Raw genomic sequence first — 25099 nt, 5'->3', positions numbered from 1 at the left:
TCTGTCCTTACTGACAAAAGTTTGAACATTTATACGATCATGTGCTTCTTAACAACTGCAGATCACCCCAAAACTTCTGTGGTGTGATCCTAGTGTTAGCAGTATCTGTCCTGGTCTTAATTCGGGGTATAATTCTCATCATGCTATCCTTGCAATCACTGCAACTCCCTCTGTCTGTTTTCATTGTCACTGATAAGATGTGCTTTGTGCAAGAAGCTCCTCACTACTGATCTATGATGGTGTAAGTGTTGGTTCAGATTCTGGTCAGCATGATAGGGTTTTCTGTGCACTATAGTCTTTATCTCTACACTTATTGTGTTGTTTTATGCTTATGTCATTGAATTTCTGGCTTCCACTGACAAGATGCAGAACAAGCTATATATGTTCATGTGTTGTGAAAGTATGTTTTATTGAAATCACTTTGAAGCTCTGGATGCCTGATTTACAACAACCCTAACCCACACTGATTTGCCATACCTATAGTAGCAAAAATTGCATGAAAAAATAAATGTGGAAAAAATGTCCCAGACGACATTATGGGCAATCATCGTGAGATGAGCTCTAAACTTTCTCTTAATCATGATTAAGTTCATATCATTTCCGTTTCACACACATGATTCATACATCACACTAGTAGGAAATGTTATGCTTGTTGCAGGAATGTATATAAGATGAAGGAAAGCAGACTTACATGTTTTGCTGTGCTTTCCTTCTTTCTCGCCACGCCCCTTTGTGTCACATTCATGAACCACCTAAACAACATGCTACATCTAGCAACAAGTAACACATCGTGAAGGAGGAGGGACGGAGGAGGGACATATATATATATATACACACACATATATATAAAAGATCAAATGTACAGTTTAAATTCAAAAAAAAGATTCTGTCTGTGTTTGAGTCAGGTTACAGAAGGAGGGGTGTCTGACTCTCTTAGGGAGACATTATAGAGTTTAATGACCACATGCAGGAATGATTTCCTGTGGCGCTCAGTGGTGCATCTGGGTGAGTGGAGTCGTCCACTGAATGTGCTCATCTGCTAATGCTAACTTTGTAGTCCTACTGGGAGTATTAATGTGACCACTACAACAACTACTACGACAGATTTGACTAAGAATACTACAGAGTTTACTACTACCACCAATACTACAATAAGGCTAATACTCCTACTAATACTACAGCTACTACTACTGCTTATTTTGCTGCTACTTTTACCCCTGCCATTATTACCAATGATATTATAGGTTACTACTTACAACAACTTACTTAGTATTTCTACTATGAATGGTAGTAAACAGCATTTACTAATAACACCCCTGCTACTACCACAACCATTACTTTAGTATGGTATCGTTACTACTACCACAGCCTACACCAGTACTGCGCTGTTACTGTTTCTACTAATACTGCCATACTAGTGCTAGTAGTAGTGGTAAGTACGTATTTTTATAGTTGATGTACTATACTATTGAAAAGCACATTTCAAGTGACATAAATTATTTTATAACTGGATTCTGTCCACATTGGCACAGGTGGGATTGAGGGTGCCACTGGGTCCCAGTGGAGAGCTCAACTTGTAACCGATGGTGCTTCAAACAGTCTCATCCCCCTTCATTAGCTGAGGAATTAAAACCATAAGGGATCCAAGAAGCTTCTTCCTCTTTTCCTTGAGGGGTCAGTCCATCTGTAGAGAGGGGAAAAGTTCATCTATGAATGTGTGTGCGTGAGAGTATGTGTAGCCTGCCCTCTGAGCTGTAGGGAAGTGGCAGCCGAGGCGCTGGCCGGCGGGCGCCTCTGTCACCTTGGAGGAACACTGGCAAGGTGCCCGATTCTACTCCATCACTTCCTAGGAGAGGGGCAGTAGGAGTGTCACATTGCACTGAAGGGAGAACACATGTAAGACTTAACCCGTTTCCTGCTGAACAGTTTCTTAAAAGCTGTAATTTTTTCATGTTCAGCTCCCACGTTGTGCAAATAGCAAATGTACTTGCGCCCACCTGTGCACCCCTGGATGCGTCAGTTTTAGAGTGATGACTTTCTTAAAATATGACACAAATATTTGCTTGACTCAGGATGGACTGATTAAAGGTCAGAGGTCACTGTGACCTCGCAAAACACTCAGAAGAACTTATTGTGAGAAAAGTTCACACAAGTGTGTAATAGGATAAAATGAAGTGATGGCATTTTACGTCCAAAAGATCAAAGGTGACCTTTACTGTGATATCACAATGGTATCCATAAACACTTATCTGGTCACTGGTCATTATTTAACACCATTCACAAACATATTTTTAACAGATTGTAGAGCTCTTCTATGCTGCTGGGTTGAAGATGTGTTTGAAGCATCTGTGTACTACTTTTTGTAGCTTCTTTGTTAAGCTACGTTTACCCCCTTGGATCCTGTGAAGGATTTTTCTGGTGATGTTATACCCAGGCCAACAATGTGTTGGTCTGGTCTCTTTCTCTATACTTTCTGACTTCCCTACTCTCCAGTGGCTTAACACGTTTGTTAAATCTTTCATTTTTAAAAGGCTCAATAACTTCCTCAGCTGGCTTCTGTGATTTTTATAAAAGGTTATTCAAACAGGAGGAACTAAAGCATTTTTTTGGTTGTATTTACAATGGAGATTAATCCATATTTGGTGCCCTAGTCAGTATTTGGGGCAGCAGGACGGTGTGTGTGTGGGTGGGTGTAAGTTGACAAAGTACCTTACGTGAAGCCTCATGACCGCTCCATCCAGTCAGCTTCCTCTTTTCCCCTCGACCCGGTTAGCAGGCCAAGTGGTTGACGGCAGCCAGTCATACGAGGCCGTCCAGTCACGCACTGCTAGCAGACACGTGCTGCAGCCCGCAGCACACACACATCTAATGAAAATACAACCACTACGCTTGGATTCCTCGGCCAACCACAACAACACACATACACACAAACATATACACACATCTGTGCCAGTATTGACTGTTCTCTATGCAGACAACTCTAATCCATTAATATGGCTAACCCACATCCAGAGGCTCAGGATGATTAAATGCTACACTCCAAACTCACACACTAATATACTTCAGGTTCAGCTTTCTGGGGTCACAGACAGGTACACACACACACACACAGATTTCTCAAGGACACGCAGAGCAGCCATGTGAGAGGCAAAGAGTAAACAATGCAATTTAGTTGTGTGTGTGTGTGTGTGAGTGTCCAACACACATGCGTGCACACACACACGCACACACACACACACACACAGTGGCCTGCCAGAAGCTGCTGCTGTTCAATACGTGACACTGATTGCTTTTGTTCTCAGTGGATGATAGAGCAGTAGTGGAATCAATGTCTTGTCAATGTTACATCCTACATTGTGTTTATTAGGTTTCTTTTCATCAAGCTAGTTGTCCAAGCTATGAGCAGAGTGGAAGTTAATAGATCATAATGACAATAATAATAGCTTGGATGTAGAATGATGTGCTTGGTCTCTAAAAGCTTTACCAGCTGATTATATCCTTTGTGGTGATTGAATCTTTGATTGATTTACTTTTTTTGCATTTTTAAATATGTTGATTCAGCATTGGTTGAACTGCTTCAAGACCCCTGACCCGTAAGGGCAGTGCATGTCAGTTGTTTATGCAATTATAATTACAAATAATTAGGTAAATAAATAATAAATAATATAAAGGCCATTCACTGTCAATACATGCTGGGAAAACATGACTCATCAGGTTTTTGTGGATTCTAGTGTATTCTGTCACTAAAGCAAAAGGGGGGCAAAACATATATTAAGGTATTCTTAAATACCTGGACATCCTCAAAGATTCAGCTGTTCTCTCACTTTGTTATGCTGATATTTGAATGTATCATTCATAATGAAAAAAAATAGTTTTAAACTCAAAACAGATGCAAAATCTAAGTATTTTAACTCCAGGGCTCAGTCTTTGGTAATACAAAGACCTATGCTTATTCTGACTTTGATGGCAGCAACACGTTTCAAATAAGTTGGGACAGGGGCAACAAAACACTGAGAGACAGTGGCGTAAGTACCGGCGGTGTCACCGGTGCAGCTGCACCAGGGCCCAGATGCCATCAGGGGCCCATGATGGAAGGAAAAAAAAGAGCTGTCCAGAATTGCCACAGGCCCTGTTTTGAGGGTTAGGTTTAGGGATGAGGGGGGTCTAGAACATGCATAGGTGGACTCCTGGGCCTCTCATAGGGCCATTGGGCCAGGTATTCTTTAGACAGACAAGCCACTGGGCTCTCTGCTGTGTCTGCAGCTGAGCACTGGGGGCCAAGCAGATGCATGTCTCTCTCCCCCGGGCGGGAGAGTTATCATAGTTACCAAGGCAAGGCAGCAGAAAACATAAATCAGTCAATAAATAAATAAATAAAATAAAAAACGGCTGTCCATCGGCCCGTTATTGATCGGCCCACCGGGAAAAACCCCGGTACTCCCGATGGCCAGTCCACCCTGCAATGGCAGTTCTCTCGAGTGGCTGTGTGTGTGTCCAGGTGTGTGTGTGTGTGTGCAATGCACATGAGTGTGCGCTTGTGTTTAGGGCGGGGGTGGGGAGCACAAAAAAAAAAAAAAATTGCACCTGGGCCTATCACCATGATGTTATGCTACTGCTGAGAGAGCTGTGCTTTGCTCCAAAAAATGTGTTTAGAATGTTCCATGGGCAAACAGATTCATTGCTAACAGGTGATAGTATCGTGATTGGGTAAGAAAGTGGCATCTTTGTAAGGCTCAGCTAGAAATACAGGAGGTTCACCATGTTTGAAACGATTGTATGAGGGACATTACATTGGCCCAGGAACACTTCATTAAACTGTTGTTTCGTAAACACGGTTCATTGGAAAATATTGTCCTCTGCTTTTATTTACGTTTTGCATCCCCATTTTTTACGGATCCTCACATGGTGCATAGTCCTAGATAAAGCTTGATCAAAGTTTAATCAAATTGGCACAGTAATCCTGGAACCAATGAGCATATTTTCATTAATGTAGCGATTGAGTGTTGGGAACATATTGATCGGTCTGTCGACATATAATGAAGCTACCGCGTGTGTCTGCTGTCTGCAGTGTACTTGACTGGAACTTCGAGGCAAAAGTGTGCATACGCAATGCATGTACACTCATGGGAGTACAGTTCATAGATAGTGGGGGATCGACAGCAACTTTTTGACCTGGGTTTACTCCAGCCACAGTCAGAGCTGAATGCCAGTCCTGCGCTGTGTGTGTTCATTACCATATTTAAGTAGTTTATGAAAGGGAAATTCTACTTGTGAAAACCGGTTGTTCGTGTCATCACCCATTCTGCTCTGGCTGTTTAACTTCAAACAATCTCAGATCTACTTCTTGAGTGCTTTGCTTCAATATAATGTGAAATAATAACATTCAAGCTGTGGTAGGGTAGCGTTTCCTTGGTTTGTTTTTGGCGCCCCCAGAAGGCAGTGCAGGCAGTGCCTTGCTGGAGAACATGTTATTGCTGCTTTCACCCCTGTATGCACCAGACAGTCTGGTGGAGCTCTCTGCACAGGAAGAAAGGGCAGTAAATACCTGGAGCTCCTCAAGCTCTCTACAGCATCACGCATCACCAGTCAGGATGTCTTACACTGCCCCCATGAGGGCACCACCTGTAATTTCCCCAGTCCTGATGATGGCTGTGATGGCGATGTTAAATAAACTACATGGTGTTATATGATGTGTAAGATGCTGCTGTCTATATTCACAAGAATAAACAAAATATACCTTCAGGATATTTTGCAAGATTTTGACCAAACAGGAAGCCTGTTTCAATTGTATCTTTTTCACAATGCCCAGGGGCTCTATGTGCTCTTTTATTATATTCATCTCTCTCCGTCTCCACGGTGATTTCTCGCCACGGTTACATCCTCCGTGGCAACAGCTGTTGCAAAGCAGCCTGTGATGAGGTGTAGCAGCAAGTGTATTTTAAGCTTATCAGACTGGTAGCCACAAACACTTCAAAGCTTCTTTCTGTGATGGTAGGAGACATAAAGCTGCTTTGTGAAAGCCTCATATTACATTGTATGGGATGAGGCTGCTGATAAGGGATATGTTGTGACAATATTTTTTGGAATCATGGACATCATATCAGATGTGAATGATGTGACCCATATCTGTCCAAACGAGGCCAGTGTCTCATAATAAGAAATGTATTGCTTGTACGACGTGTGTTCTCTGACAGCTCTGATAAAAGTTCAGAAAATGGGTAACACTTAACATATAGTACACAAAAATGTGATTAGTTACTGAAAAGCAACTATGGAATGAATCACTATTCCTGAATAACTGTGATTCGAGGACTACATAGAAGATAGTTATGGGTTATGGATTAGTTCATAAATATCTTTGAACTGACTTACTGACCACTTTATTCATGAGTTGGCACGAACTAATGATGCATCATTAACTACTAATTACTGAATCATTAGTTACTTTGAACACTACTAAGTAGTCACCAATAGACCCCTTGCATACAAATTACTTAATCATTAGTTCTTCTTTGGCAAAAGATGCAGCCATGCCACCAAAGTACAGAGCAGCTTCATTCCTCAGTTTGAGTCTAGAGGATGAGTTCAAGAGTCTCACAGCTCTTGAACTCATCCTCTAGACTCAAACCTAGTTCTGTTTTGAAACCCAAGTGTCTGATTCCATACCTACCTGCCAATCTTTTTTTATTTGTTTATATGCTCTGTTGATGATTATCAGCCCATGTATTGAAAGGTCAACACATCATTTGTTACTCAGTTTATCAGACTATCCGTTGTCTTTGTCTCTCCTCTGTCCACCTCTCCCTCCCCTTGTTTCAGCTGTGGTTGTTCCTGATGGGGCCTCAGAGAAGGCGGGGCTTGGCGATGAGCTGGGCAGCGAGGAGGATCTACTGTATGAAGACTTTCGTGGTTCTGGACATCGTTTTGGGCACCCAGGAGGAGGCGGAGGAGAGCAGCTAGCCATAAATGAGGTAGGAAATATGGAGATGTCTTTTCTAAAACTGAATGATAGAAATAATTGTGTTGATGGTAAAAACACTGTGATTGAAGATTAAAAGAATATATGTGTAGAAGTATTCAGATTATGCTTATGGAATAAGTACATTATGTGTGTGTCTTGTTTTGCCATTGTGTCATTTTTGATTTGACATCTAGAGGGCAGTGGTTGAGAAGTTCTTTTTTCATGTGTGAAAAAAAAAGTTTTCTGACTGAAATGACTAAACCAGGTCCCCAGGTCTCAGCTCAACAGCTGAACGCTCCACCAGTGACACTAACAGGAGATTAGTGCCAATTATAACACATTCCTTACCTAAAGAAAGACGTGACATCAATGTTACATAACCTGCCAAACACAACAGCTGTATGTTGTGTTTTGTGTGCAAATTACAGTTTTTCTCAGTCGCTTTGGTGCTTTTCTCAGATCAGAATGCAAATTCTCATAACTATTAGTTCAACCTCCACAACATTTCATTTGTGCACATCATGGTAGCAATTTCTCCTTCCTCTGAACAAATTGCTAATGCTTTTGGACATGTATCAGTTGCTTTCGTACAATTCTCTGCTGTTTTATAACATTATCATTTGCTTATGTCATGTCAGTCAAAATGAACTATACTTATGGATGCTGAATAGTCGTTCCCAATAAAACTAATAGTCTCCATTTCATTGCTTCAGTCATTACATACAAAATTGTTGAACTAGGGCTTCTGTTGATTACACTAAAAATGAAAGTGAGGATGGTAGTTTCTAGGTTAAGATGTCTTCACACCTGGCACACTGTTAGCTCACTGGTGGAGCGTGGGCCCTGTGTACTAAGGTTGAGTAAGTCTAAGCAGCAGTCTGAATTGGATTCAAACCTGCATCTCTTCTCCTCTCTCCTCGCCACCCCTTTCCTGTCAATCTCTACAAGCCAGAGTTGCTGTAACAAATCACAGAAAAGCATAAGCCATCTAAAGAATCTAATCTAAAAAAAAAACATTTGGAGGCTCTGATAGCGGGGCAGAATTGTTCGAGTCAGTTCCTCTAAGGAATGAAACAAATGTGTTCATTGTTGTGACTAACTGCCATGAATTCCTATAAAGCTCTCCCCAGTTGTAGGGTAAAGACAGTGTCTGCATCCAAATGTATCCAGTGTTAAAAAAAATACTATCTCATTTAAGCTTGTAGACCACCACTGCCTTCCAGTAGACTTACTCTAATGACACCAGTTCTACAGTTGCTCTCAGGTGTAGTAAACTGACAGGAAATGGCAAATACTGCATTAGGATGGTAGCAAGTGAGAAAGAGGCTGGCCTCTGCAGAGGACTAGGTATGGCTCTCACTGCCTTTTGGCTAATAGGGATGGTAAAACAAGCTCTGGGGTTGCTGGGTTATTTGGTTGTCATGGATACATGCTGTGGATTCTGCTGATACACATGCTCAGTAAAATGAGACTTACTGCGTAGATAACTACCCTTCTGCAGCATGTCAGTCAAGTCACACAGTGTGACAGTAAATGATCGCTGATCTCTGTATTGTGGGAGCAATGGCATAATTTCATGCTGATGATGGGAGTGTCATGTCAAACTTTCACTTTTTAAAATCCTGTTTTGTGCCCTCATTTGAAGAGTTTCAGGTTCATTTTCTTACCGGCGTCTTTCTGAACGTTGATCGTTTTTCAGTCACCACTAGTGACGTTCATATTTGAAATGAGAGAAGATCGCAGTTGCCAAAAATTATGCTTTACTCATCTCCCTCACTTATTGCTGGAGTGTGCTGGGACTATATGCAGCCCAACACATGCTCATTCCCAACTGGTCAAATACAGCAGTCTGGTCAGTATCCTAAGCTTCAAACCATGATGCTCTATCCATGTCTGGTTAAACTTTCAAAATAAAGCTTGATGGACATTTACATATTATGACATAATGGACACATGCCTTTTGGACATCGTCAAACTGTTAGGTTAGGTTCAGACAGAAAAGCTAATCGGTTCTCCAATAATATGGCCCTGATACTACCTCCAGAGGCGAATCAGCGCCGGAGCGAAATTTAACCCCTTGCCGCCTCTGAGTGTGGAGTGGCAGCTGACTGATGCAGCTTAAAAGGATCTTTCTCGCAGACACTACCAGGGGCTTAACAGGTTTTCTACCTCCGTGCCGGTTATAGCAATGGCCGGAGGCATTATGTTTTCAGGTCGTACATACATACATCCCATCCCATGTATCAACGTGATTCCACTTGGAATCAAGGATGAACTAATTAGAATTGTAGTCAAAGGTCAGAAGAACTGACACTTATTGCACCCCATTCTCCTACACTGAGAGAATTTCACATTTAAAATGTTTTTGCAAAAATGCAAGGACAAAGTGATTAGATTTTGGTGTTCAAAATTCAAAGTTCAGACAAAACACATTTTTGCCCATTCTTCAACAATTCATATGATAATAACAACAAAGGTGTACACAAATATCTTCTTCCTTTTTAAAAGCTAGTGCCTATGTTACCAACAATGCAACTTAGCCACTGTGAGAGATCTAAATGTCAATCAGTCAAATGACACGCAACTTCCATTAGAGCCACAAGAGGCAGTACCTTTACATGTTGAGTACTAGTACCCTCCAAGACCTATGAAAACACATACACTATATTACCAAAAGTATTCGCTCACCTGCCTTTACTCATTCTATGAACTGAAGTGCCATCCCATTCCTAACTCATAGAATTCAATATGATGTCGGTCCACCTTTTGCAGCTATTACAGCTTCAACTCTTCTGGGAAGACTGTCCACAAGGTTGAGGAGAGTGTTTATAGGAATTTTTGACCATTCTTCCAAAAGCGCATTGGTGAGGTCACACACTGATGTTGGTCGAGAAGGCCTGGCTCTCAGTCTCCGCTCTAATTCATCCCAAAGGTGTTCTATCGGGTTCAGGTCAGGACTCTGTGCAGGCCAGTCAAGTTCATCCACACCAGACTCTGTCATCCACGTCTTTATGGACCTTGCTTTGTGCACTGGTGCACAGTCATGTTGGAAGAGGAAGGGGCCCGCTCCAAACTGTTCCCACAAGGTTGGGAGCATGGAATTGTCCAAAATGTTTTGGTATCCTGAAGCATTCAATGTTCCTTTCACTGGAACTAAGGGGCCAAGCCCAGCTCCTGAAAAACAACCCCATACCATAATTCCTCCTCCACCAAATTTCACAGTTGGCACAATGCAATCTGAAATGTACCGTTCTCCTGGCAACCTCCAAACCCAGACTCGTCCATCAGATTGCCAGATGGAAAAGCGTGATTCATCACTCCAGAGAACGCGTCTCCACTGCTCTAGAGGCCAGTGACGGCGTGCTTTACACCATTGCATCCGACGCCTTGCATTGCACTTGGTGATGTGTGGCTTGGCTGCAGCTGCTCGGCCATGGAAACCCATTCCATGAAGCTCTCTGCGTACTGTACTTGGGCTAATCTGAAGGTCACATGAAGTTTGTAGCTCTCTAGCAATTGACTGTGCAGAAAGTCGGCGACCTCTTTGCACTATGCGCTTCAGCATCCGCTGATCCCTCTCCGTCACTTTACGTGGCCTACCACTTCGTGGCTGAGTTGCTGTTGTTCCCAAACGCTTCCATTTTGTTATAATAGAGCTGACAGTTGACTGTGGAATATTTAGGAGCGAGGAAATTTCACGACTGGATTTGTTGCACAAGTGGCATCCTATGACAGTTCCACGCTGGAATTCACTGAGCTCCTGAGAGCGGCCCATTCTTTCACAAATGTCTTGTTTCACAGTCTGCATGCCTGAGTGCTTGAATTTATACACCTGGGGCCAGGCCAAGTGATTAGAACACCTGATTCTGATCATTTGAATGGGTGAGCGAATACTTTTGGTAATATAGTGTATGTAAAATTGGTGGGGTTACCCTTAAAGCCCAGTCTTCATTTTTGTGGAACATGTAAAACTTGTCTACTTGTCTAAGTTGTCTACTCCTGTGATGAAGAGGTTTTGGTGTCTTTGCAGTTTGGTGCACAATGTTTGAGACAAGATAATGGTGCTGTAACTATCTGTCACTAAAATCAGTTATGAGACCAACAATTTGGAGATACCATCTTATTGTACATTTAGTGTACACTCTGTTGGATTGGTTGAAAGGGATAGCCAATAAAAACAGCACACGACCAGTTGTCTTCTTCTCCCTGAGAAAAAGACAGAGTCAGAGCTTTGCTGCCATCCTGTGGATCACTGATTTCTGTTATGAAGGACACTATGATAAAGGAGGGATCTCAATGGAGCAGCATTTTGCATACCTGCTGGAAACAATAAACGGTGACAGAGCGACAGACAAGACACAATCAGTATGTAAGCACTGTAAGAGAATAGTGGCGTACTCCACGGCTAACGTGAGCACTCTGCAATGACGATGACAGAACCACCACAGCTCTCTACTAAAATCAACTGCACCTGTGAAGAAAACACTGGAGGGCATGACAGCACTGACAAACACCTCTGCATCTCAACTTCCACAGTCAAGTGGTGGAGCCATGACAATAATGGAAGACATCGGCGTTTCATTGCAGCTTTCTGCAGTGGAAAATCTGCTCCTCCTCCACACATTAAAACTGAAGTACAGCCTCCCGCCATGTGCACATTTTACTGGCGCAGCGGTCTCAAACCTCTACAAAGATAGCATACCTTTCCATCCCTGCTACCTCCACTCCAAGTGAACATGTCTTTTCAACTGCAGTAGACATAGTTTGGGCCCAAAGGTCTCTGCTGCTGCCAGAAAACGTAGACATGCTTATGTTCTTGAAAAAGAACATGACCATATCTTAGGTTGGGCAGTGTAGTTGTAACCAGCTCTCAGCTCTGTTTCACACTTGAAGAGAAATTTGGTTTGCAGTATTGACAGAGTACTACTTTGATTATGATCATTTATTACAAACAACAAAGCAAACTTTTCCAGGCCCAAGATAATCTAAGAAGTGGACAAGTGTGCTGTGCTCTGACAAGTCCACATTTCAAATCATTTTTTGGAAACCATGGACATCATGTCCTTTGGGCGAAAGAGGAAAAAGACCATTCAGAGTGTTACCAGTGAAAAGGTCAAAGACCAGCATCTGTGAACATATGTGTGTGTTAGCGCCCATGGCATGGGGACAGGCACATCTGTGAAGGCACCACTAATGCTTGGAGGTAAAGTCAGGTTATACAGCAAAACATGCCACCAGATGACATCTTATTCTGGGATGTCCCTGCTTATTCCAGTCACATTCTGCATGTGTTACAGAAGCCTGGCTTTGTATTGAAAGAGTGGAGCAAGTAGACTGGCTGCAGTTCACACCTGATTCCTATTAAAAAATGTGTGCTGAATTATGGAGCACAAAATAAGACTTATTTTCACAACTATAGGTAGAAAAGCATTTGCAAATAATTGTCTGTTTTTGTTTTGTTTAGTTTCTTTTTAACATTTTACACAATGTCCCAACTTTGTTTGGAAACAAACAGTGCACCCTTTACTGAATAACTCACTTAAGCACCTAATGTGTATTAATCCACTGGTCGTTCTTCAGTAAAGACAGACCTTTTCATGAAAACTGCAGAAAGAATTTGATAACAATATCTATCAATTACTGAAAAAACACATTATCTTTTAAGCACAATAAATACATAAAAAGTCCAATAGTCTTTGTTATATAATAATATATATTGACCTCTAAAGATAAACGGTAAAGTAGTATTATGATGATATATATGACAAAACTTAACAAATCTACTAAAAACATCTGTATAAAATGTATGGTAGAAAGAGGAATAGGCATTGTAATGTGAAGGAAATATGACTAAAAAGAAAATAAACCTAATCGGAATAAAGTAAACACATGTTTGTAATGAAATATAAAAGGTGAACAGTCAATGTTGTATAATAGTAACAGAAGTAGATTGTAATCAAACAACATTTTGGGTACAGTGTGTTTGCTGAGCTGGCTAGCATCAAGTTTGATTTATCCAAAGTGGGCAGTTCAGCCGGGTGGTCACAGAGTTTTTCCAGGCTCACGTAAGCCCTTTTCACACATGCACAGTATTGTGTACTATACTGTTTTGTACTACAACTAGTAATGAAGAAGGAGACCAAGGAGGATTGCAGGCGCACTTGTATTGCTTCTCAACTCAGGAAGAGGTTTTAACACGTATACGGAGGGGAGGCACATCTTGCAGCTCATAAGGGACAAACTTAAGCAGTCAATACACAACACACAGTAACTCTGGATTTATCCAGAGCTGTATGTGTGGACACAAATGTCTGCATTATTTACCCCAGACTTTACCCTGACAGCCCCATAGCCCTGAGTCTGGTGTGTGAATGGAGCAGACAATTGTTCAGACTGAATTCACAGTGATTAAGTGGGAGTGTCGACAATGTGTAATCCTCCGTGTTACTGGTGATTTAATTAGCTGTAACGTATACTCAAACATACACCAGGGCATGGGAAAATGTCATTAAAACATTGTCATCATTGAAATTCAGCAAAACATCTGCTCAGAATATATCCCCGCTCAGTCTCCCGTGCTGCCATATGGGCCGTTCACGGTGCTGCTGGACACGGATCAGAAATGTTGCAGCTTTGTCAGAGCAGTAGTATGTTTGTGTAAGGTGTATAGCTGCTTCGCACTCTTCTCTGCTTGCTTGTATATTATTTTCCATTCTTTCATTGATATTGCATCTTAATACATGTAATGTAAAGAAGTCTCTGCCCCTTGCCCAAACCACACGGAGTAGTTCGAACACGTCTGACTCGGATGGTTTCCTGTCGTGTGCTGCATATGTGAACATGCCCATGTTGACAATATCCTGATCTGATTCTCTAGATATTGTCCAGTGTTCATATGTGAAAGAGGAGATACATTTTTGCATGCTTTTACCATACTGTTCCATACAACAGAAATGTAATTGTTAGGGGGTCTAGAACATTTTCAGTGTCACGTGAACTAATAACAGCTCCACGCCTATAAACTTCCATCTTATTCTCAGCTTTCAGACAGCAATATCTTTTTACAAGATTGCCTCCCAGCAGATATAAATGATGCTACAAATTCTACTCAGTGAGAGGATAAACAGCCAGAGATGGGTTTTGTCTCGATCATGATAAAGGTCAACAATGCCTGTTTAATTTATAATGTAGATTTTGTAATTCATGTTTTCGCAAAAAACATACATTTCTTATCAATCAAGTTATTTTCTAGGTCAGAGTAACTGTATGAATGCAGCAAATAGCACTCAACCCAAAACGCACACATACACACACACACACACATTCACACACAAACATTTCCCTAGAGATGTGTCCATTATTCCGCATGGCCTCCACTGTACCCCTCCCTCTGTCCCTCACATCCTGACACCCCACCCCCTCCTCACCCTACTAGGGGTTGCTATGGCCCTGCCTCAGCTACTCTGGTATCCAGGATACGGTGACACACTCTGCATCCTGATTGGCTGCCAGCTATGCAAGGGTGGGCACACAAAAAAAGGAAGGGATGGAAGAGGGGAAAAAAAGGAAAAGAGGGTGATCCTGGTAGTTAAATGGATGGCTGAGGCAGCACAGCTCCAGGCAGAGCAGCGAGCACCATTTTAGCAGGAGCTCTTCACAAAGAGAAAAGGTGGGCAGAGACGGAGGGAGAGGAGAGGAAGAAAACAAGTCAGAGGGAGAACAAATGGCTGGCTGGTTTGAGAGGGAGAGCCAAGTGAACGCATGTAGGCTACGCTGAGAGAAGATCAAGCCGGAAAAAAAGGGGGACAGAACGATAGAAAGAAGAGGAAGGAAAAGACGAGAAGGCATGAGCATGAAACGAAGAGAAGCAGCATCCCGTCGTCCGTCTTCCATCCTGACATCCTGACTGAGAGAAAGACAAAAGGAACCAAAGGAAAAGAAAGACCGAACTGGTGGAGAATAAAAAGAAAAAAGAGAGGAGAGGTGCTTGCTCCTCAAAGAGGAAAAAGGGAGTAAAGGAGGACGAGTGGGGGGGGGGAGATGCTCAGCACGTAATACAAAAAATAGCTTCACAGAGCGCAGATTCTCACACACGCTGACACAGATAGGCACCCAGCCTCCACTGGCAGGCCGGGGCAACGGTGGGCATCGGCAAAGTGGCAGGAGAAGCAGAGGAGGCGCCCGCTGGAGCCGAGCGGAGGAGGAAGGCAGCACTAGAGGACGCAGACGGAGCAAGTCGAGGCAGGGGACGAGGTGACGCGGTGTGGTGTGGAGGCTCAGCACTGAGGGAAAGGCGACGGGGGAGGGGCAGTGGTGCTGAGGAGGAGGAAGAGGAGGAGGCCAGGGGACTGATGGCTCGGGGCAGCGGCTCGGGGAGGTGGAGCAGGCAGAGGATGGGATTCTTCACCGCCATGCTGCGCTGCAACCTCCCCCCGGAGACTCAGAAGGTGGTGGTGTTCCTCATCATGATGCTGCTCATCATCATCAACGTGGTGCTCATGTTCCTGCTGGCCTTCCAGTAGAGCACACTCCAACCACCGCTCTTCTTTGTCACACACACACACATGCACGTACACACATACAGATACACACACACACGCTTCTAAATGGAGGAAAAGACCCGAACAACTGAAACGCAGAAGCAACAAGGAGCAGAGGAGGACTGGCCTGTTGGTGAGAGGGACTGCTGGGATTGATGGGTGTCCAACATGGCAGCAGCAGAACACAGGTACAACAAGGAGGAGAGGGAAGATCATTTATCGTGAGAATGGATGATGTGGGTGCATTTGTGTCATCACTGTCATGTTAACAAGAGGAATTTGTTGGGTGGGTTTGTTGGGCCTGTCGGAGAACATCCTATACCTCTAACTATGATTAAGACAGGCTTTGAGATTTCTGTGTCAGTGATATCAGTCTCCACCCCAGTACAACGCAGGTGAAGGAATTCAGATTGTGGATGAAGCTCATGCTATTCTTTAACTGTCAACAAATTCCATAAAAATGATCCAAACCAACAACGTCTTAGTCTGTCTCTCAGTACTTTCTGACTTCGCTGTCTGTCACTCTCAGCTGCCAGCCCTTTGGTTCCAACTGAGTGATTCTTTTTAACAACATCATCACATCATATCATTTTTGAAAACTCTTCCTGAAAGCAGTAGCCTGTGTTACTGTGGATAATCCACAAAAACACACTGTTCTTTCATATAGTAGAAGTAGTTTGAGATTATTTTTTTTCTGGTTTTGATGAAGCAGCCCTTTAAAAGCAACAGTAGTATAACAAGTACTTTCAGGTGATGTAACACCCTCTGCTGTGACCCTGTTACTGCTCCTCAGCTCTTAGATAACCATTGCCGATTGTGTTCCTAGCATACAACTTGCTGGTCTCAACAGAAGTGAACAGACAGGCTTCATTTATGTTTATGTGAAATTATTGAATTGGTGCCACTTATTCTAATTGATTTTGTTTGTGTTTCCTCGATGTAATCTGTGCCTAAAGAGCCAACCAGTGCTTATGTAAACATGAGTTGAAGCTAGTGTTTAGAGTGGAGAGAACATTAGCCGCTGTTGCCACATTGCTAAATAAGCCTGCTGTATTGTAGTTTGTCCTCATAACAGAGTTGACCTCTCTGGACACAGTATGTGCAGGGAGACTAGAACTGAAAGCAAGACAGTTCACTGAGATTGAGATGAGATTACTGACATTCGCTCACATATACATCTATTTTCTGCCTCTTCTTTCAAACAGATACATATCTTAATTAATACGATTCACATAGCCAAAGATATACAACAACTAAAAATTCATGTATCGTCAGCGTGTCTGCATCAGAAACAGGAAAACCGAGAAAGTGTTATTAAGAAAATTCATCCTGGTACATTTCAGTGAAATAAGCTTATCAGTTTCCTCATAAAACAGAACAGTGAAGGAAATAGAAGTAATAACTGAGTGAAATACATTTTTCTGCAGGTAACTGAGTGCACTAAAGTGGTGACTATGACATGACTTATTGTACTGATGGGATTAGAGCTGTGTAAATGGACATTATACTGTATTTACCATGTAAGCAATCATAGCAGTTTAATTTCATTGTCTGTGTACTGGCTAGTCTTTAAACACCAGCTTTTATAGTTATTATTATTTTATAAGTTTGTTACAAATACAAATTTCCCTTTGTCATTAGGACTTTTAAAATGTGTTTATTTGTTCTACTTTTAAATCTGGGGTTAGTAAGACTGTAGAAACCAGCAAAAGCAAGCTAAATTTAAAAGTAGAAAAATCCCACCTACTCAATTCAGAGCCATTCTTCCGAAACACATGACAAAGCCCTGCCTGACTACACTGCCTGACAATTACTCTGGCTTATGGGCTAATGTTAACATTAGCCGCTAAATAATGCCGTTGCTACCGCCCCAGCGCTGTTCAGCTCAGGGGCTGTGTGCTTTATGCTAACGTTAGCTGCTACAGGAGTGTGTTGCTGGTGTAGTGGCTCTTTTATCGGGCTCAGGGACTCTCTAACCATACCCAACTACTCATGTTTCACATATAAGTAAACACCTAATTATCATTATTATCAACACTATCATAATGAAGATAAACACTGAACAGGGTTATTGTTAATACTCGACTTGTCAAGCTGATATGTTAGCATTGGGAGATTTTGGCTGCACTTTCTCTGCCATTCCTGTGCCACTAGCTTGTTAACTGCTTTGGCAAAACAACCCACCTAGTCCTGTGGAAGTCTCATAAGACTCAAATGCAAATAGTGCAAAGGGCAGCGTGCATGCAGACAGTATGTAAGTAGCTTGTATCTAGAATGACTGGCGCTGGCATCAGCTGGCTGCTGGTACCTCAAGTTGAATAATAAAACTACATTTAAAAAAATCGTATCTATTATTTCCAACACTTAGTGTAGTCCTTCAGCGCATCATCTTCTGACCACCACAGGATGGTGCCTGTCACACACAAGCTGCTAGATGGTGCCTCCACTGTCATGGGCTGTGACTTGTTAGTTAAAATTTTAACGTTGATTTTAGGACACTTACATCCAATCCAATCCACTTTATCTGTATAGCACATTTTAAAAACAACAACGTTACCAAAGTGCCGCACAGATACAAAACAGTAAAATAAAGAAAGGTAAAGTTAAAATACAATAAATTAAAAGCATATGATAAAAAAAACACAAGATCAGATAAAACACTGACAATTACCTGACTGATTTGAGTCATAACATTAAAAATCCAGACATATTATATTTAATGCTTGTCGACCATACACAATGTTATTGACTTTGAATCTTTCTAACATAACATTAGCTGTGTGGCTAATAGCTGCACCAGGGGCTTCTACGAACTAGCAGGCTAGGTTATCCCAAATTAGCAAACAAGTAAGCACACTTTATTTACATAGCACCTTTCACAGACACCAGTCACAACGTGCTTCACAGGTTGTCCTGTTTACTAAAGTAGTGAACGTTTCCATTTCATATGAACTTTAATGGGTGGTAATGGTTGTTTCAGTTAGTCAGACCTTTAGGTGTTGCCCAGGAAATGGAGGAATTGCATTGCACAACAAAAAAAAAAAGATTTTGAGTGCCAAACCCCTGAAAATTGTGACTGTAACTGTCAATAATGTTTTATATTGACAAGTCAGGGGCTTACAATCCTTCTAACAATCCCCCTTCAATTACTTATTTCAAAAGGGAAAGTACGAACGCCACTGTAAGTCTCAAGAAAAAAAAAGAAAAAAGAGAGCAGCAAACTCCCACAATTCTCACCCGGCCCGTTTGGCATCTGGATCGCGGGCACACAGTAGTCCAGTTGTCTTTTAATCCGTTTCAGTTTCTGTTAGATTCCCCCTGCGGAACTACACAGAATAATCCTGCTGGCTGCGTCCTCCAAACTCCGGCGGGTTCCACCTGCCTCACACGTTGCCTCTCGCGATCTTTCCCCTCTTCCCCATTTATCACATTTGGCCCGAAAAATAGAACACAGTACATAATAATACCCATCCATATTGATGCGTTATAGTACCTGGCTTGTCTAGCTTTTGCCACGCCTACATGTTTTTCAACCTCCTTCATCAGTTGTGTATGTGAGTGCAGTATGTGGTATGTAGATGTGCTGGGTGCAGGAGTCTTGTCTATCAGACGTTCTAGTGGGCCTTTGAGGTTGCGACCCAGGGCTAACACAGCTCATGTACTGCTGTGTTGATAGCCATGCAGAATTCAGGCAGCCATCGGTCCCAATCCTGATTATGGTTTCCTACAAAGGAAACGATCATGGTTTTCAGGGTCCTATTAACCTGTAGGCTGTAGTGAGTTTTTCGGCCACACCCCATGATTCACACAGGCTGGATATCAGGTGGCTTGTGAATTGAGGGCCTCAATCTGACACCAGGTAGGTGGGTACCCCCCAGTGAGTGAAGATGTCATTCTTCAGGATCTGACAGACCTTTGGTGTCTTAGCATCCTTCAGAGCAAAAAGCTCCACCCACTTACTGTAGTAATCTACTACCACCATCAGGACTGAATTCCGAGACCTACTGAGTGGGAATGGCCCCATGAAGTCCACTCTCGTCAGGTGCTTTGACCTCTGTTTTCTGGAGATGACCAGCAGGCTTGATATTAGAGCCTTTGTGCTGCTGACAGGAAAGGCAAGCACGGACATGACTCCAGACATCTTTGCGGACTGTTGGTCACCATGCTACCTCCAAAACTTTCAGGAGTGTCTTCATCCTTCCTAAATGTCCTCGGAATGGGCTGTTGTGGAAGTATGACAAGAACTCTAGCACATCTGGCACAACTAACTGGTAGTTAAATCCACTATATTTTGAGGGCACACCTCTGTACAAAACCCCCTGTTGTTCTTGATAGTGAATGCGGCCTGTTGCGGGCTGGCCGACTGTTAGCTCCAGCTCTTGGCACAATGTATCGCCAAGCTGCATTTCTCCAATGGCCTGCAGGGAACTTGGTAAATCCGCCCAATAGGACTTGGTAACAGCCACACACACATTGCCTTCTTGTAGTGGCAGGGCACGGGACAGAGCATCTGGGATGACATTACAGCACCCATGCTTGTAGTGGACCCGAAAGGAGAAAGCCTGCAGACGGAGTGTCCATCAGGTGAGGCGGAATGATGCTTTAGGGCAATTGAATGCCTAAGTCAGAGCATTATGGTCCGTATACACATCAAACACTTCTCAACACTTTTCAACTGCCCACACCACTGCCAGGCATTCCTTCTCTGAGGTAGAATACCTCAGCTCAGCACCACTGAGAGCTCTGGAAGCAAAGGCAATGGCTCTTTCTTCACCCTCAATGGTCTGCATTAGAACAGCTCCTAGTCCCATCCCACTGGAGTCACAGTGCACCTGAAACCCAAGGTGTGGCCTCAGCTGAGCTAGCACCGGTGGTGATTGCAATAAGCGCTTCAGATGTTCAAAAGCTGCTTGGCAATGAGCCGACCATTCCCATACCACCCCTTTCTTTTTGAGGTTGTTAAGTGGAGCAATAATGTCAGCTAACCTGGGAAGGAACTTATGATACCACTCCACCAACCCAAGGGACCTCTGGAGACTTTTTAACTCTGTGGGAGCTGCGTAGGCTGTTGGCGTCAACCTTTGTGGGATCCACTTCCACTCCCTTTCCTGAAACCACATGGCCGAGGAAAACGAGTTGAGTCCCTGAATCCAGGACTGCATCACCCTTTGAGCCACGGATAACCACTGGCACCACAAGGAGAGACGTAACACCCTACATCTGCACCGGGACCCCTGGCCTGACCAAATTCAGGACTTCTGGTTGGCTTTTTGGAGGAGCGGTCAGGTGGATTAGCCTGTTGAATTTGACTCCAATACTCTGTAGAATTACTCCAGTCCTTTTCAATCAGAGAACCCAGCTTTACCACCTGGTCAACGGTAGTAACAATGCCCCGTAGGCCACTGGCCAAACTTGGATTGCATGCATTGAGGATGCGCCGCACAATCTCTTCCTCAGGCATCTCTGGTCTCCACTTCAGGCAGAGTGCATGGTGATCATAAGCGAAGACCCTCACACACTGAGTAGGAGCCTGCACACTCAAACAGAGTTGGTCCTCAATCTCAGCCTGGTAGTCAGTGGGCAAGAAAGCTTCAAGCAAAGCCTTTTTAAACGCTGGCTAATTTGCTATCTTGCTACGGGCAGCTAACCACCAGCTCCGTGCTGGCCCTTTTAGAACTGTGTTAAGTGTGCCTAAGAGCTTAGTGTCACTCAGTGGTCTCAAGGAGAGAAAATTCTCGCACTGCTCAATGAAATCTGTGACATCAGTAGAACCTCTCGACACACCGAACTTGGGAAACTCCATTCTAACAGGGGGTTTAGCTGTGGCTGCATGCAGAGATGCGCAGCCATGAAGGATGATTTCTGCTCTTCTTAATTGTCTTTTCCAGATCTTCTCCCCATCGTTTATCCCCATTTGACAAAAATTTGACAAAAATAAAAAAAGCATTTCTTTTGCTCTAATGGTGCTGCTGTATCTGTTGCTTCTGGTTAACAATGTGTACAATAACCAAAGTGCTTTAAATAGTACATTCCTCTCAAAATTCTGCACTTACAGAGTCTTGCTAGTGCGGTCAGCTAAATCTGATTTGTACTGAACCGCCACCTACAAGTGAATAACATTACATTTCACAGCAGTGTTGCTGATTAATATCTGAAGATACTACTCAAAATCGATGTTAATTGAATCAAGCATTGAAGTGATGTGACAAATAAAATAAAAATAGAACCCTCCATGAGACATGGAATGATTTGCAAAATGTTAGGATTGTTAGGAAGAAGAAATAGAAAAATAAGTGAAATAAGGAGTGAAGGACTTAGTGTGATTGAAGTCACGGTGGCAGTAAACTGTATTCACACCATGATGGTCAAATTTAGCATTTCATCCACAGTCCATGTGCGTGCCAAACCTTCGGGGGACATCCATGTGAATCCTGGATCAACTACATTAATTCCTACTATTGGGACTTAGTTTGCCAGAGTTTCTTAATGACAGATGCTGGTCCATTTCGTGTTATGGTTGATTGTGTTTCTGTGACAAGCATAAATCACTTATTGAAGCTTTAAATATAAATGGAAATTTATACTTTCCTGGAAGACTCAGGACTGCTCCTGTACAAACTGTTGTTGTAAATAGAAGCATATTACTCTGGTTTACCACTCTTGCTAATATAAATAATTTGAATGCAGAGCTTCACAGGCACTCACCAGTGGCTTAAACCTCTCAGCCGTGATTTAACACGGCTAAGATATGAACTAAACCTGCTGTTCCCAATGTCTGGTTAATAACCCTTTTAAATGAAGTAGAATCCACTTGAGAGCCCACCTTGTTGGTTGTACAGCCTTTGTCTGTGAAGAGTGAGCAGAGCAAGCCTTCTGATTATTCCCTCTCAGATTGTTTAACATCTTTGGCACATATTACGTTAAAAAACAGTATTTTATTATATTTCAAGCACACAAGTGTATGTGCGCCCCAGGAAAAGGCATATGCCTGAGCCACGAGCACCTTGGAGCCAGATGAAACTGGCTCAGCTGCTTATATTAGAATCAGGGGGGAAAGTGACGACGCAGTGTGATTGTGTGTGTGTGCGCGTGTGTGTGTGTGAGAGAGCCAATGATTTTGCCTCTGACCCTTGAGCAGCACTGTGACCACTGTCTTGATGCTTGACCTGTTTACATTAAGCTGAATGTGTCTGTTTACTATCATAACACTTCTTAATAAGAGGATATTGTGGTGTCATGTATAGTCAACGAGGAACCGGGCGAGAAAGGCAGTATGATGTAGGTGTGTTGCTTAGCAACAGCCACATCGTCTGTTTTCCTCATCGCCATGATGGATCAGTGGAGCTAAGAAATATAAAATGTACTGTCTTTCCCAACCCTGGTGCGGTAGTCTGAAGGAGCCTGCAGAGAGAGGAGATGGTGGGCTGACGTGGTCAAGCAGGATGTGTGTTACCTCTGCAGGAACGAGAGGCAGAGCAGCATAATGGATGGTCTCTGTGGAGCCTGGGGCCGTGTTGACGCAGTAAAACTGGTGGTGTGTTCAGGGTGGTGTGAAATATGACCACTGCAGTCTCTTCATCAATAACACTGGCTCCATCTCCTTCTAGCATCACTTGCTTTCTACCTCCACCTTGTCTGTCTCTCACACTTCCTATTCCCCCTATCAGTGTCTTTGCGGGCCAGTACTGACTGGTAAGCAGTACCGGGACTTTTAGTCTTTGGCGTATTGGGTTTTTCTTTTTCTTTTTGTCTCAGCAGTGCTCACACGCTGCCAGTACTCTATTCTGCACCCTCCATATCATGCCAGTGAGGAGTGACATGCCCTATGTCTGATTTAGCCTACTTCCACCTTAGCTGCTCCTTGATTACTAATTCTGCACTCAGACTTCAGCAGCAGTCACTGTCTGCTCACCACTGCCCTGCAGGGTAGCCTATACCAAAGCTGAATGATGAAGTTCAGAATTCAGAATCAGAATCAGAAATCCTTTAGTGTCCCGCAGACGGGGAAATTTGTTTGTCACAGCAGCGACAGAATATTAACAGAAAAGAAACATATTACAAGAGCAGAAACAATAGCAAAAACAAGCAATAAAATACAGGGAATACATAGAATAGATATATATACATATTTACATGATATAGTGCAAAATTAACAGCAGTCTTTGGCTTTTGGAGCAGTCTGTCCTTCTTCTATTTAGTGCTGTATTGTATATTGTTGTCATGGGACTGCTTTTTTGGCCCTACACTGTATATATATGTATGGCTCTTGAAAGAGTAATCTGCTAAATGCCTCTGCTGTGTTTCCTCTGCAGCTGATCAGTGATGGCAGCGTGGTGTATGCTGAGGCCCTCTGGGACCATGTCACCATGGATGACCAGGAGCTAGGCTTCAAGGCTGGTGATGTCATCGAAGTAGTGGATGCCAGTAACAAGGAGTGGTGGTGGGGTCGCATCATGGACAGCGAGGGCTGGTTCCCTGCCAGCTTTGTACGGGTGAGAACGACTCTGTCCAGGCTGCTAGATGAGACAGATATTACCAGCCATACAGCTTTTAATTACACTGTTTGATTAATGACTGCAGCTGCTGTAGCACTGGCAGAATAAATAATATGAAGGCTCCTCACCTTATCCCCTGTAACCTACAAAATTTGAGCTGTTATAAGGGCTGTTTTTCCTTGTGCTTGTCCTGAGGACATAGCTCATTGCAAGTTTCTAAGGAGTTGATTGTTGGATTTAAAATAGCTTTCTTCTTCCTAGCATTCTTGATTACCTGTGTCTTCCTCAGTTGCGTGTGAACCAGGATGAGCCCATGGAGGAGTATCTGGCCCACCTAGAGGAGACTCAGACTGGAGAAGAGGACCGGGCAGGTCTGGGTTTGTTACTGGGACCAGGTTTGCCCTGCAAAGAGCAGATGAGGACCAACGTCATCAATGAGATCATGAGCACGGAGAGAGACTACATCAAGCACCTGAAAGACATCTGCGAGGTCTGCGTGGGATTGTGTGAAGACAGTACTTTAAAACATGTCAAGTCTGAGAGTTCGCTGGTGAAACTAAAATGAATATACTCTCTAGTTAACTTTACTTGATGTTATGTGGAGATGGAGGTCAATTTACACAATAAAATCAGATAATTTTTTTCGACTGTGGTCCTATCTCAGACCTATGTCAGTCTGAGGCAATGTAAAAGATGATAGTCTTGTCAGAATGCCATGTTGTTGGGAGCCCTGTTTTGCATTATTACTTTCGAAGATGTCAGTGACTGTGTGAGGCTACGTCCACGCCAATTCGTTGGGTCCCCACAAGCATTTTAGTACATATCAGAAATATTCCCTGTGTGATCCCAGGAGTCACTGAGCAGGACCAAGTCAGCAAGAGCCAGGGATATTACCTGGATCCCTCCTGCTTCAAGTGTGCCCATCTCCCCTAGAGAGTAGAGCAGTGGGTCAGTTGCAAGACTGAGTAGCGTGGGGGACAAACTTTGCACCTTTCAGAGACCTCTATTATATGAATTTAAGAACCATATCAAAAGTCCGGGTCAGTGAATACTACCCAGAGATTTGCTTTAACACTTGATAAGGTCCTCCAATGTCATCAGGT

General features: G+C 43.1%; 1 protein-coding gene across 7 annotated transcripts in view; it reads left to right on the top strand.

Annotated features, from left to right (window-relative positions):
* Nucleotides 1-25099, top strand: part of arhgef4 (Rho guanine nucleotide exchange factor (GEF) 4) — a 129693-nt gene that overhangs the window by 93679 nt on the left and 10915 nt on the right. For 5 of the 7 annotated variants that reach the window (XM_037079545.1, XM_037079544.1, XM_037079546.1 and 2 more), the window contains 3 exons: nt 6820-6971; nt 23814-23993; nt 24286-24486. In XM_037079545.1, coding sequence (XP_036935440.1) covers nt 6820-6971; nt 23814-23993; nt 24286-24486 — 533 coding nt within the window. Of the gene's footprint in view, nt 1-5935; nt 5992-6819; nt 6972-15044; nt 15690-23813; nt 23994-24285; nt 24487-25099 lie in introns of those variants that run through there. The other 2 variants (XM_037079551.1, XM_037079550.1) reach the window with 2 other exon arrangements.

The sequence above is a fragment of the Acanthopagrus latus genome, chromosome 19 (assembly GCF_904848185.1).
Source record: "Acanthopagrus latus isolate v.2019 chromosome 19, fAcaLat1.1, whole genome shotgun sequence".
Lineage (NCBI taxonomy): Eukaryota > Metazoa > Chordata > Actinopteri > Spariformes > Sparidae > Acanthopagrus > Acanthopagrus latus.
This window is presented reverse-complemented; position numbering and strand designations above follow the sequence as displayed.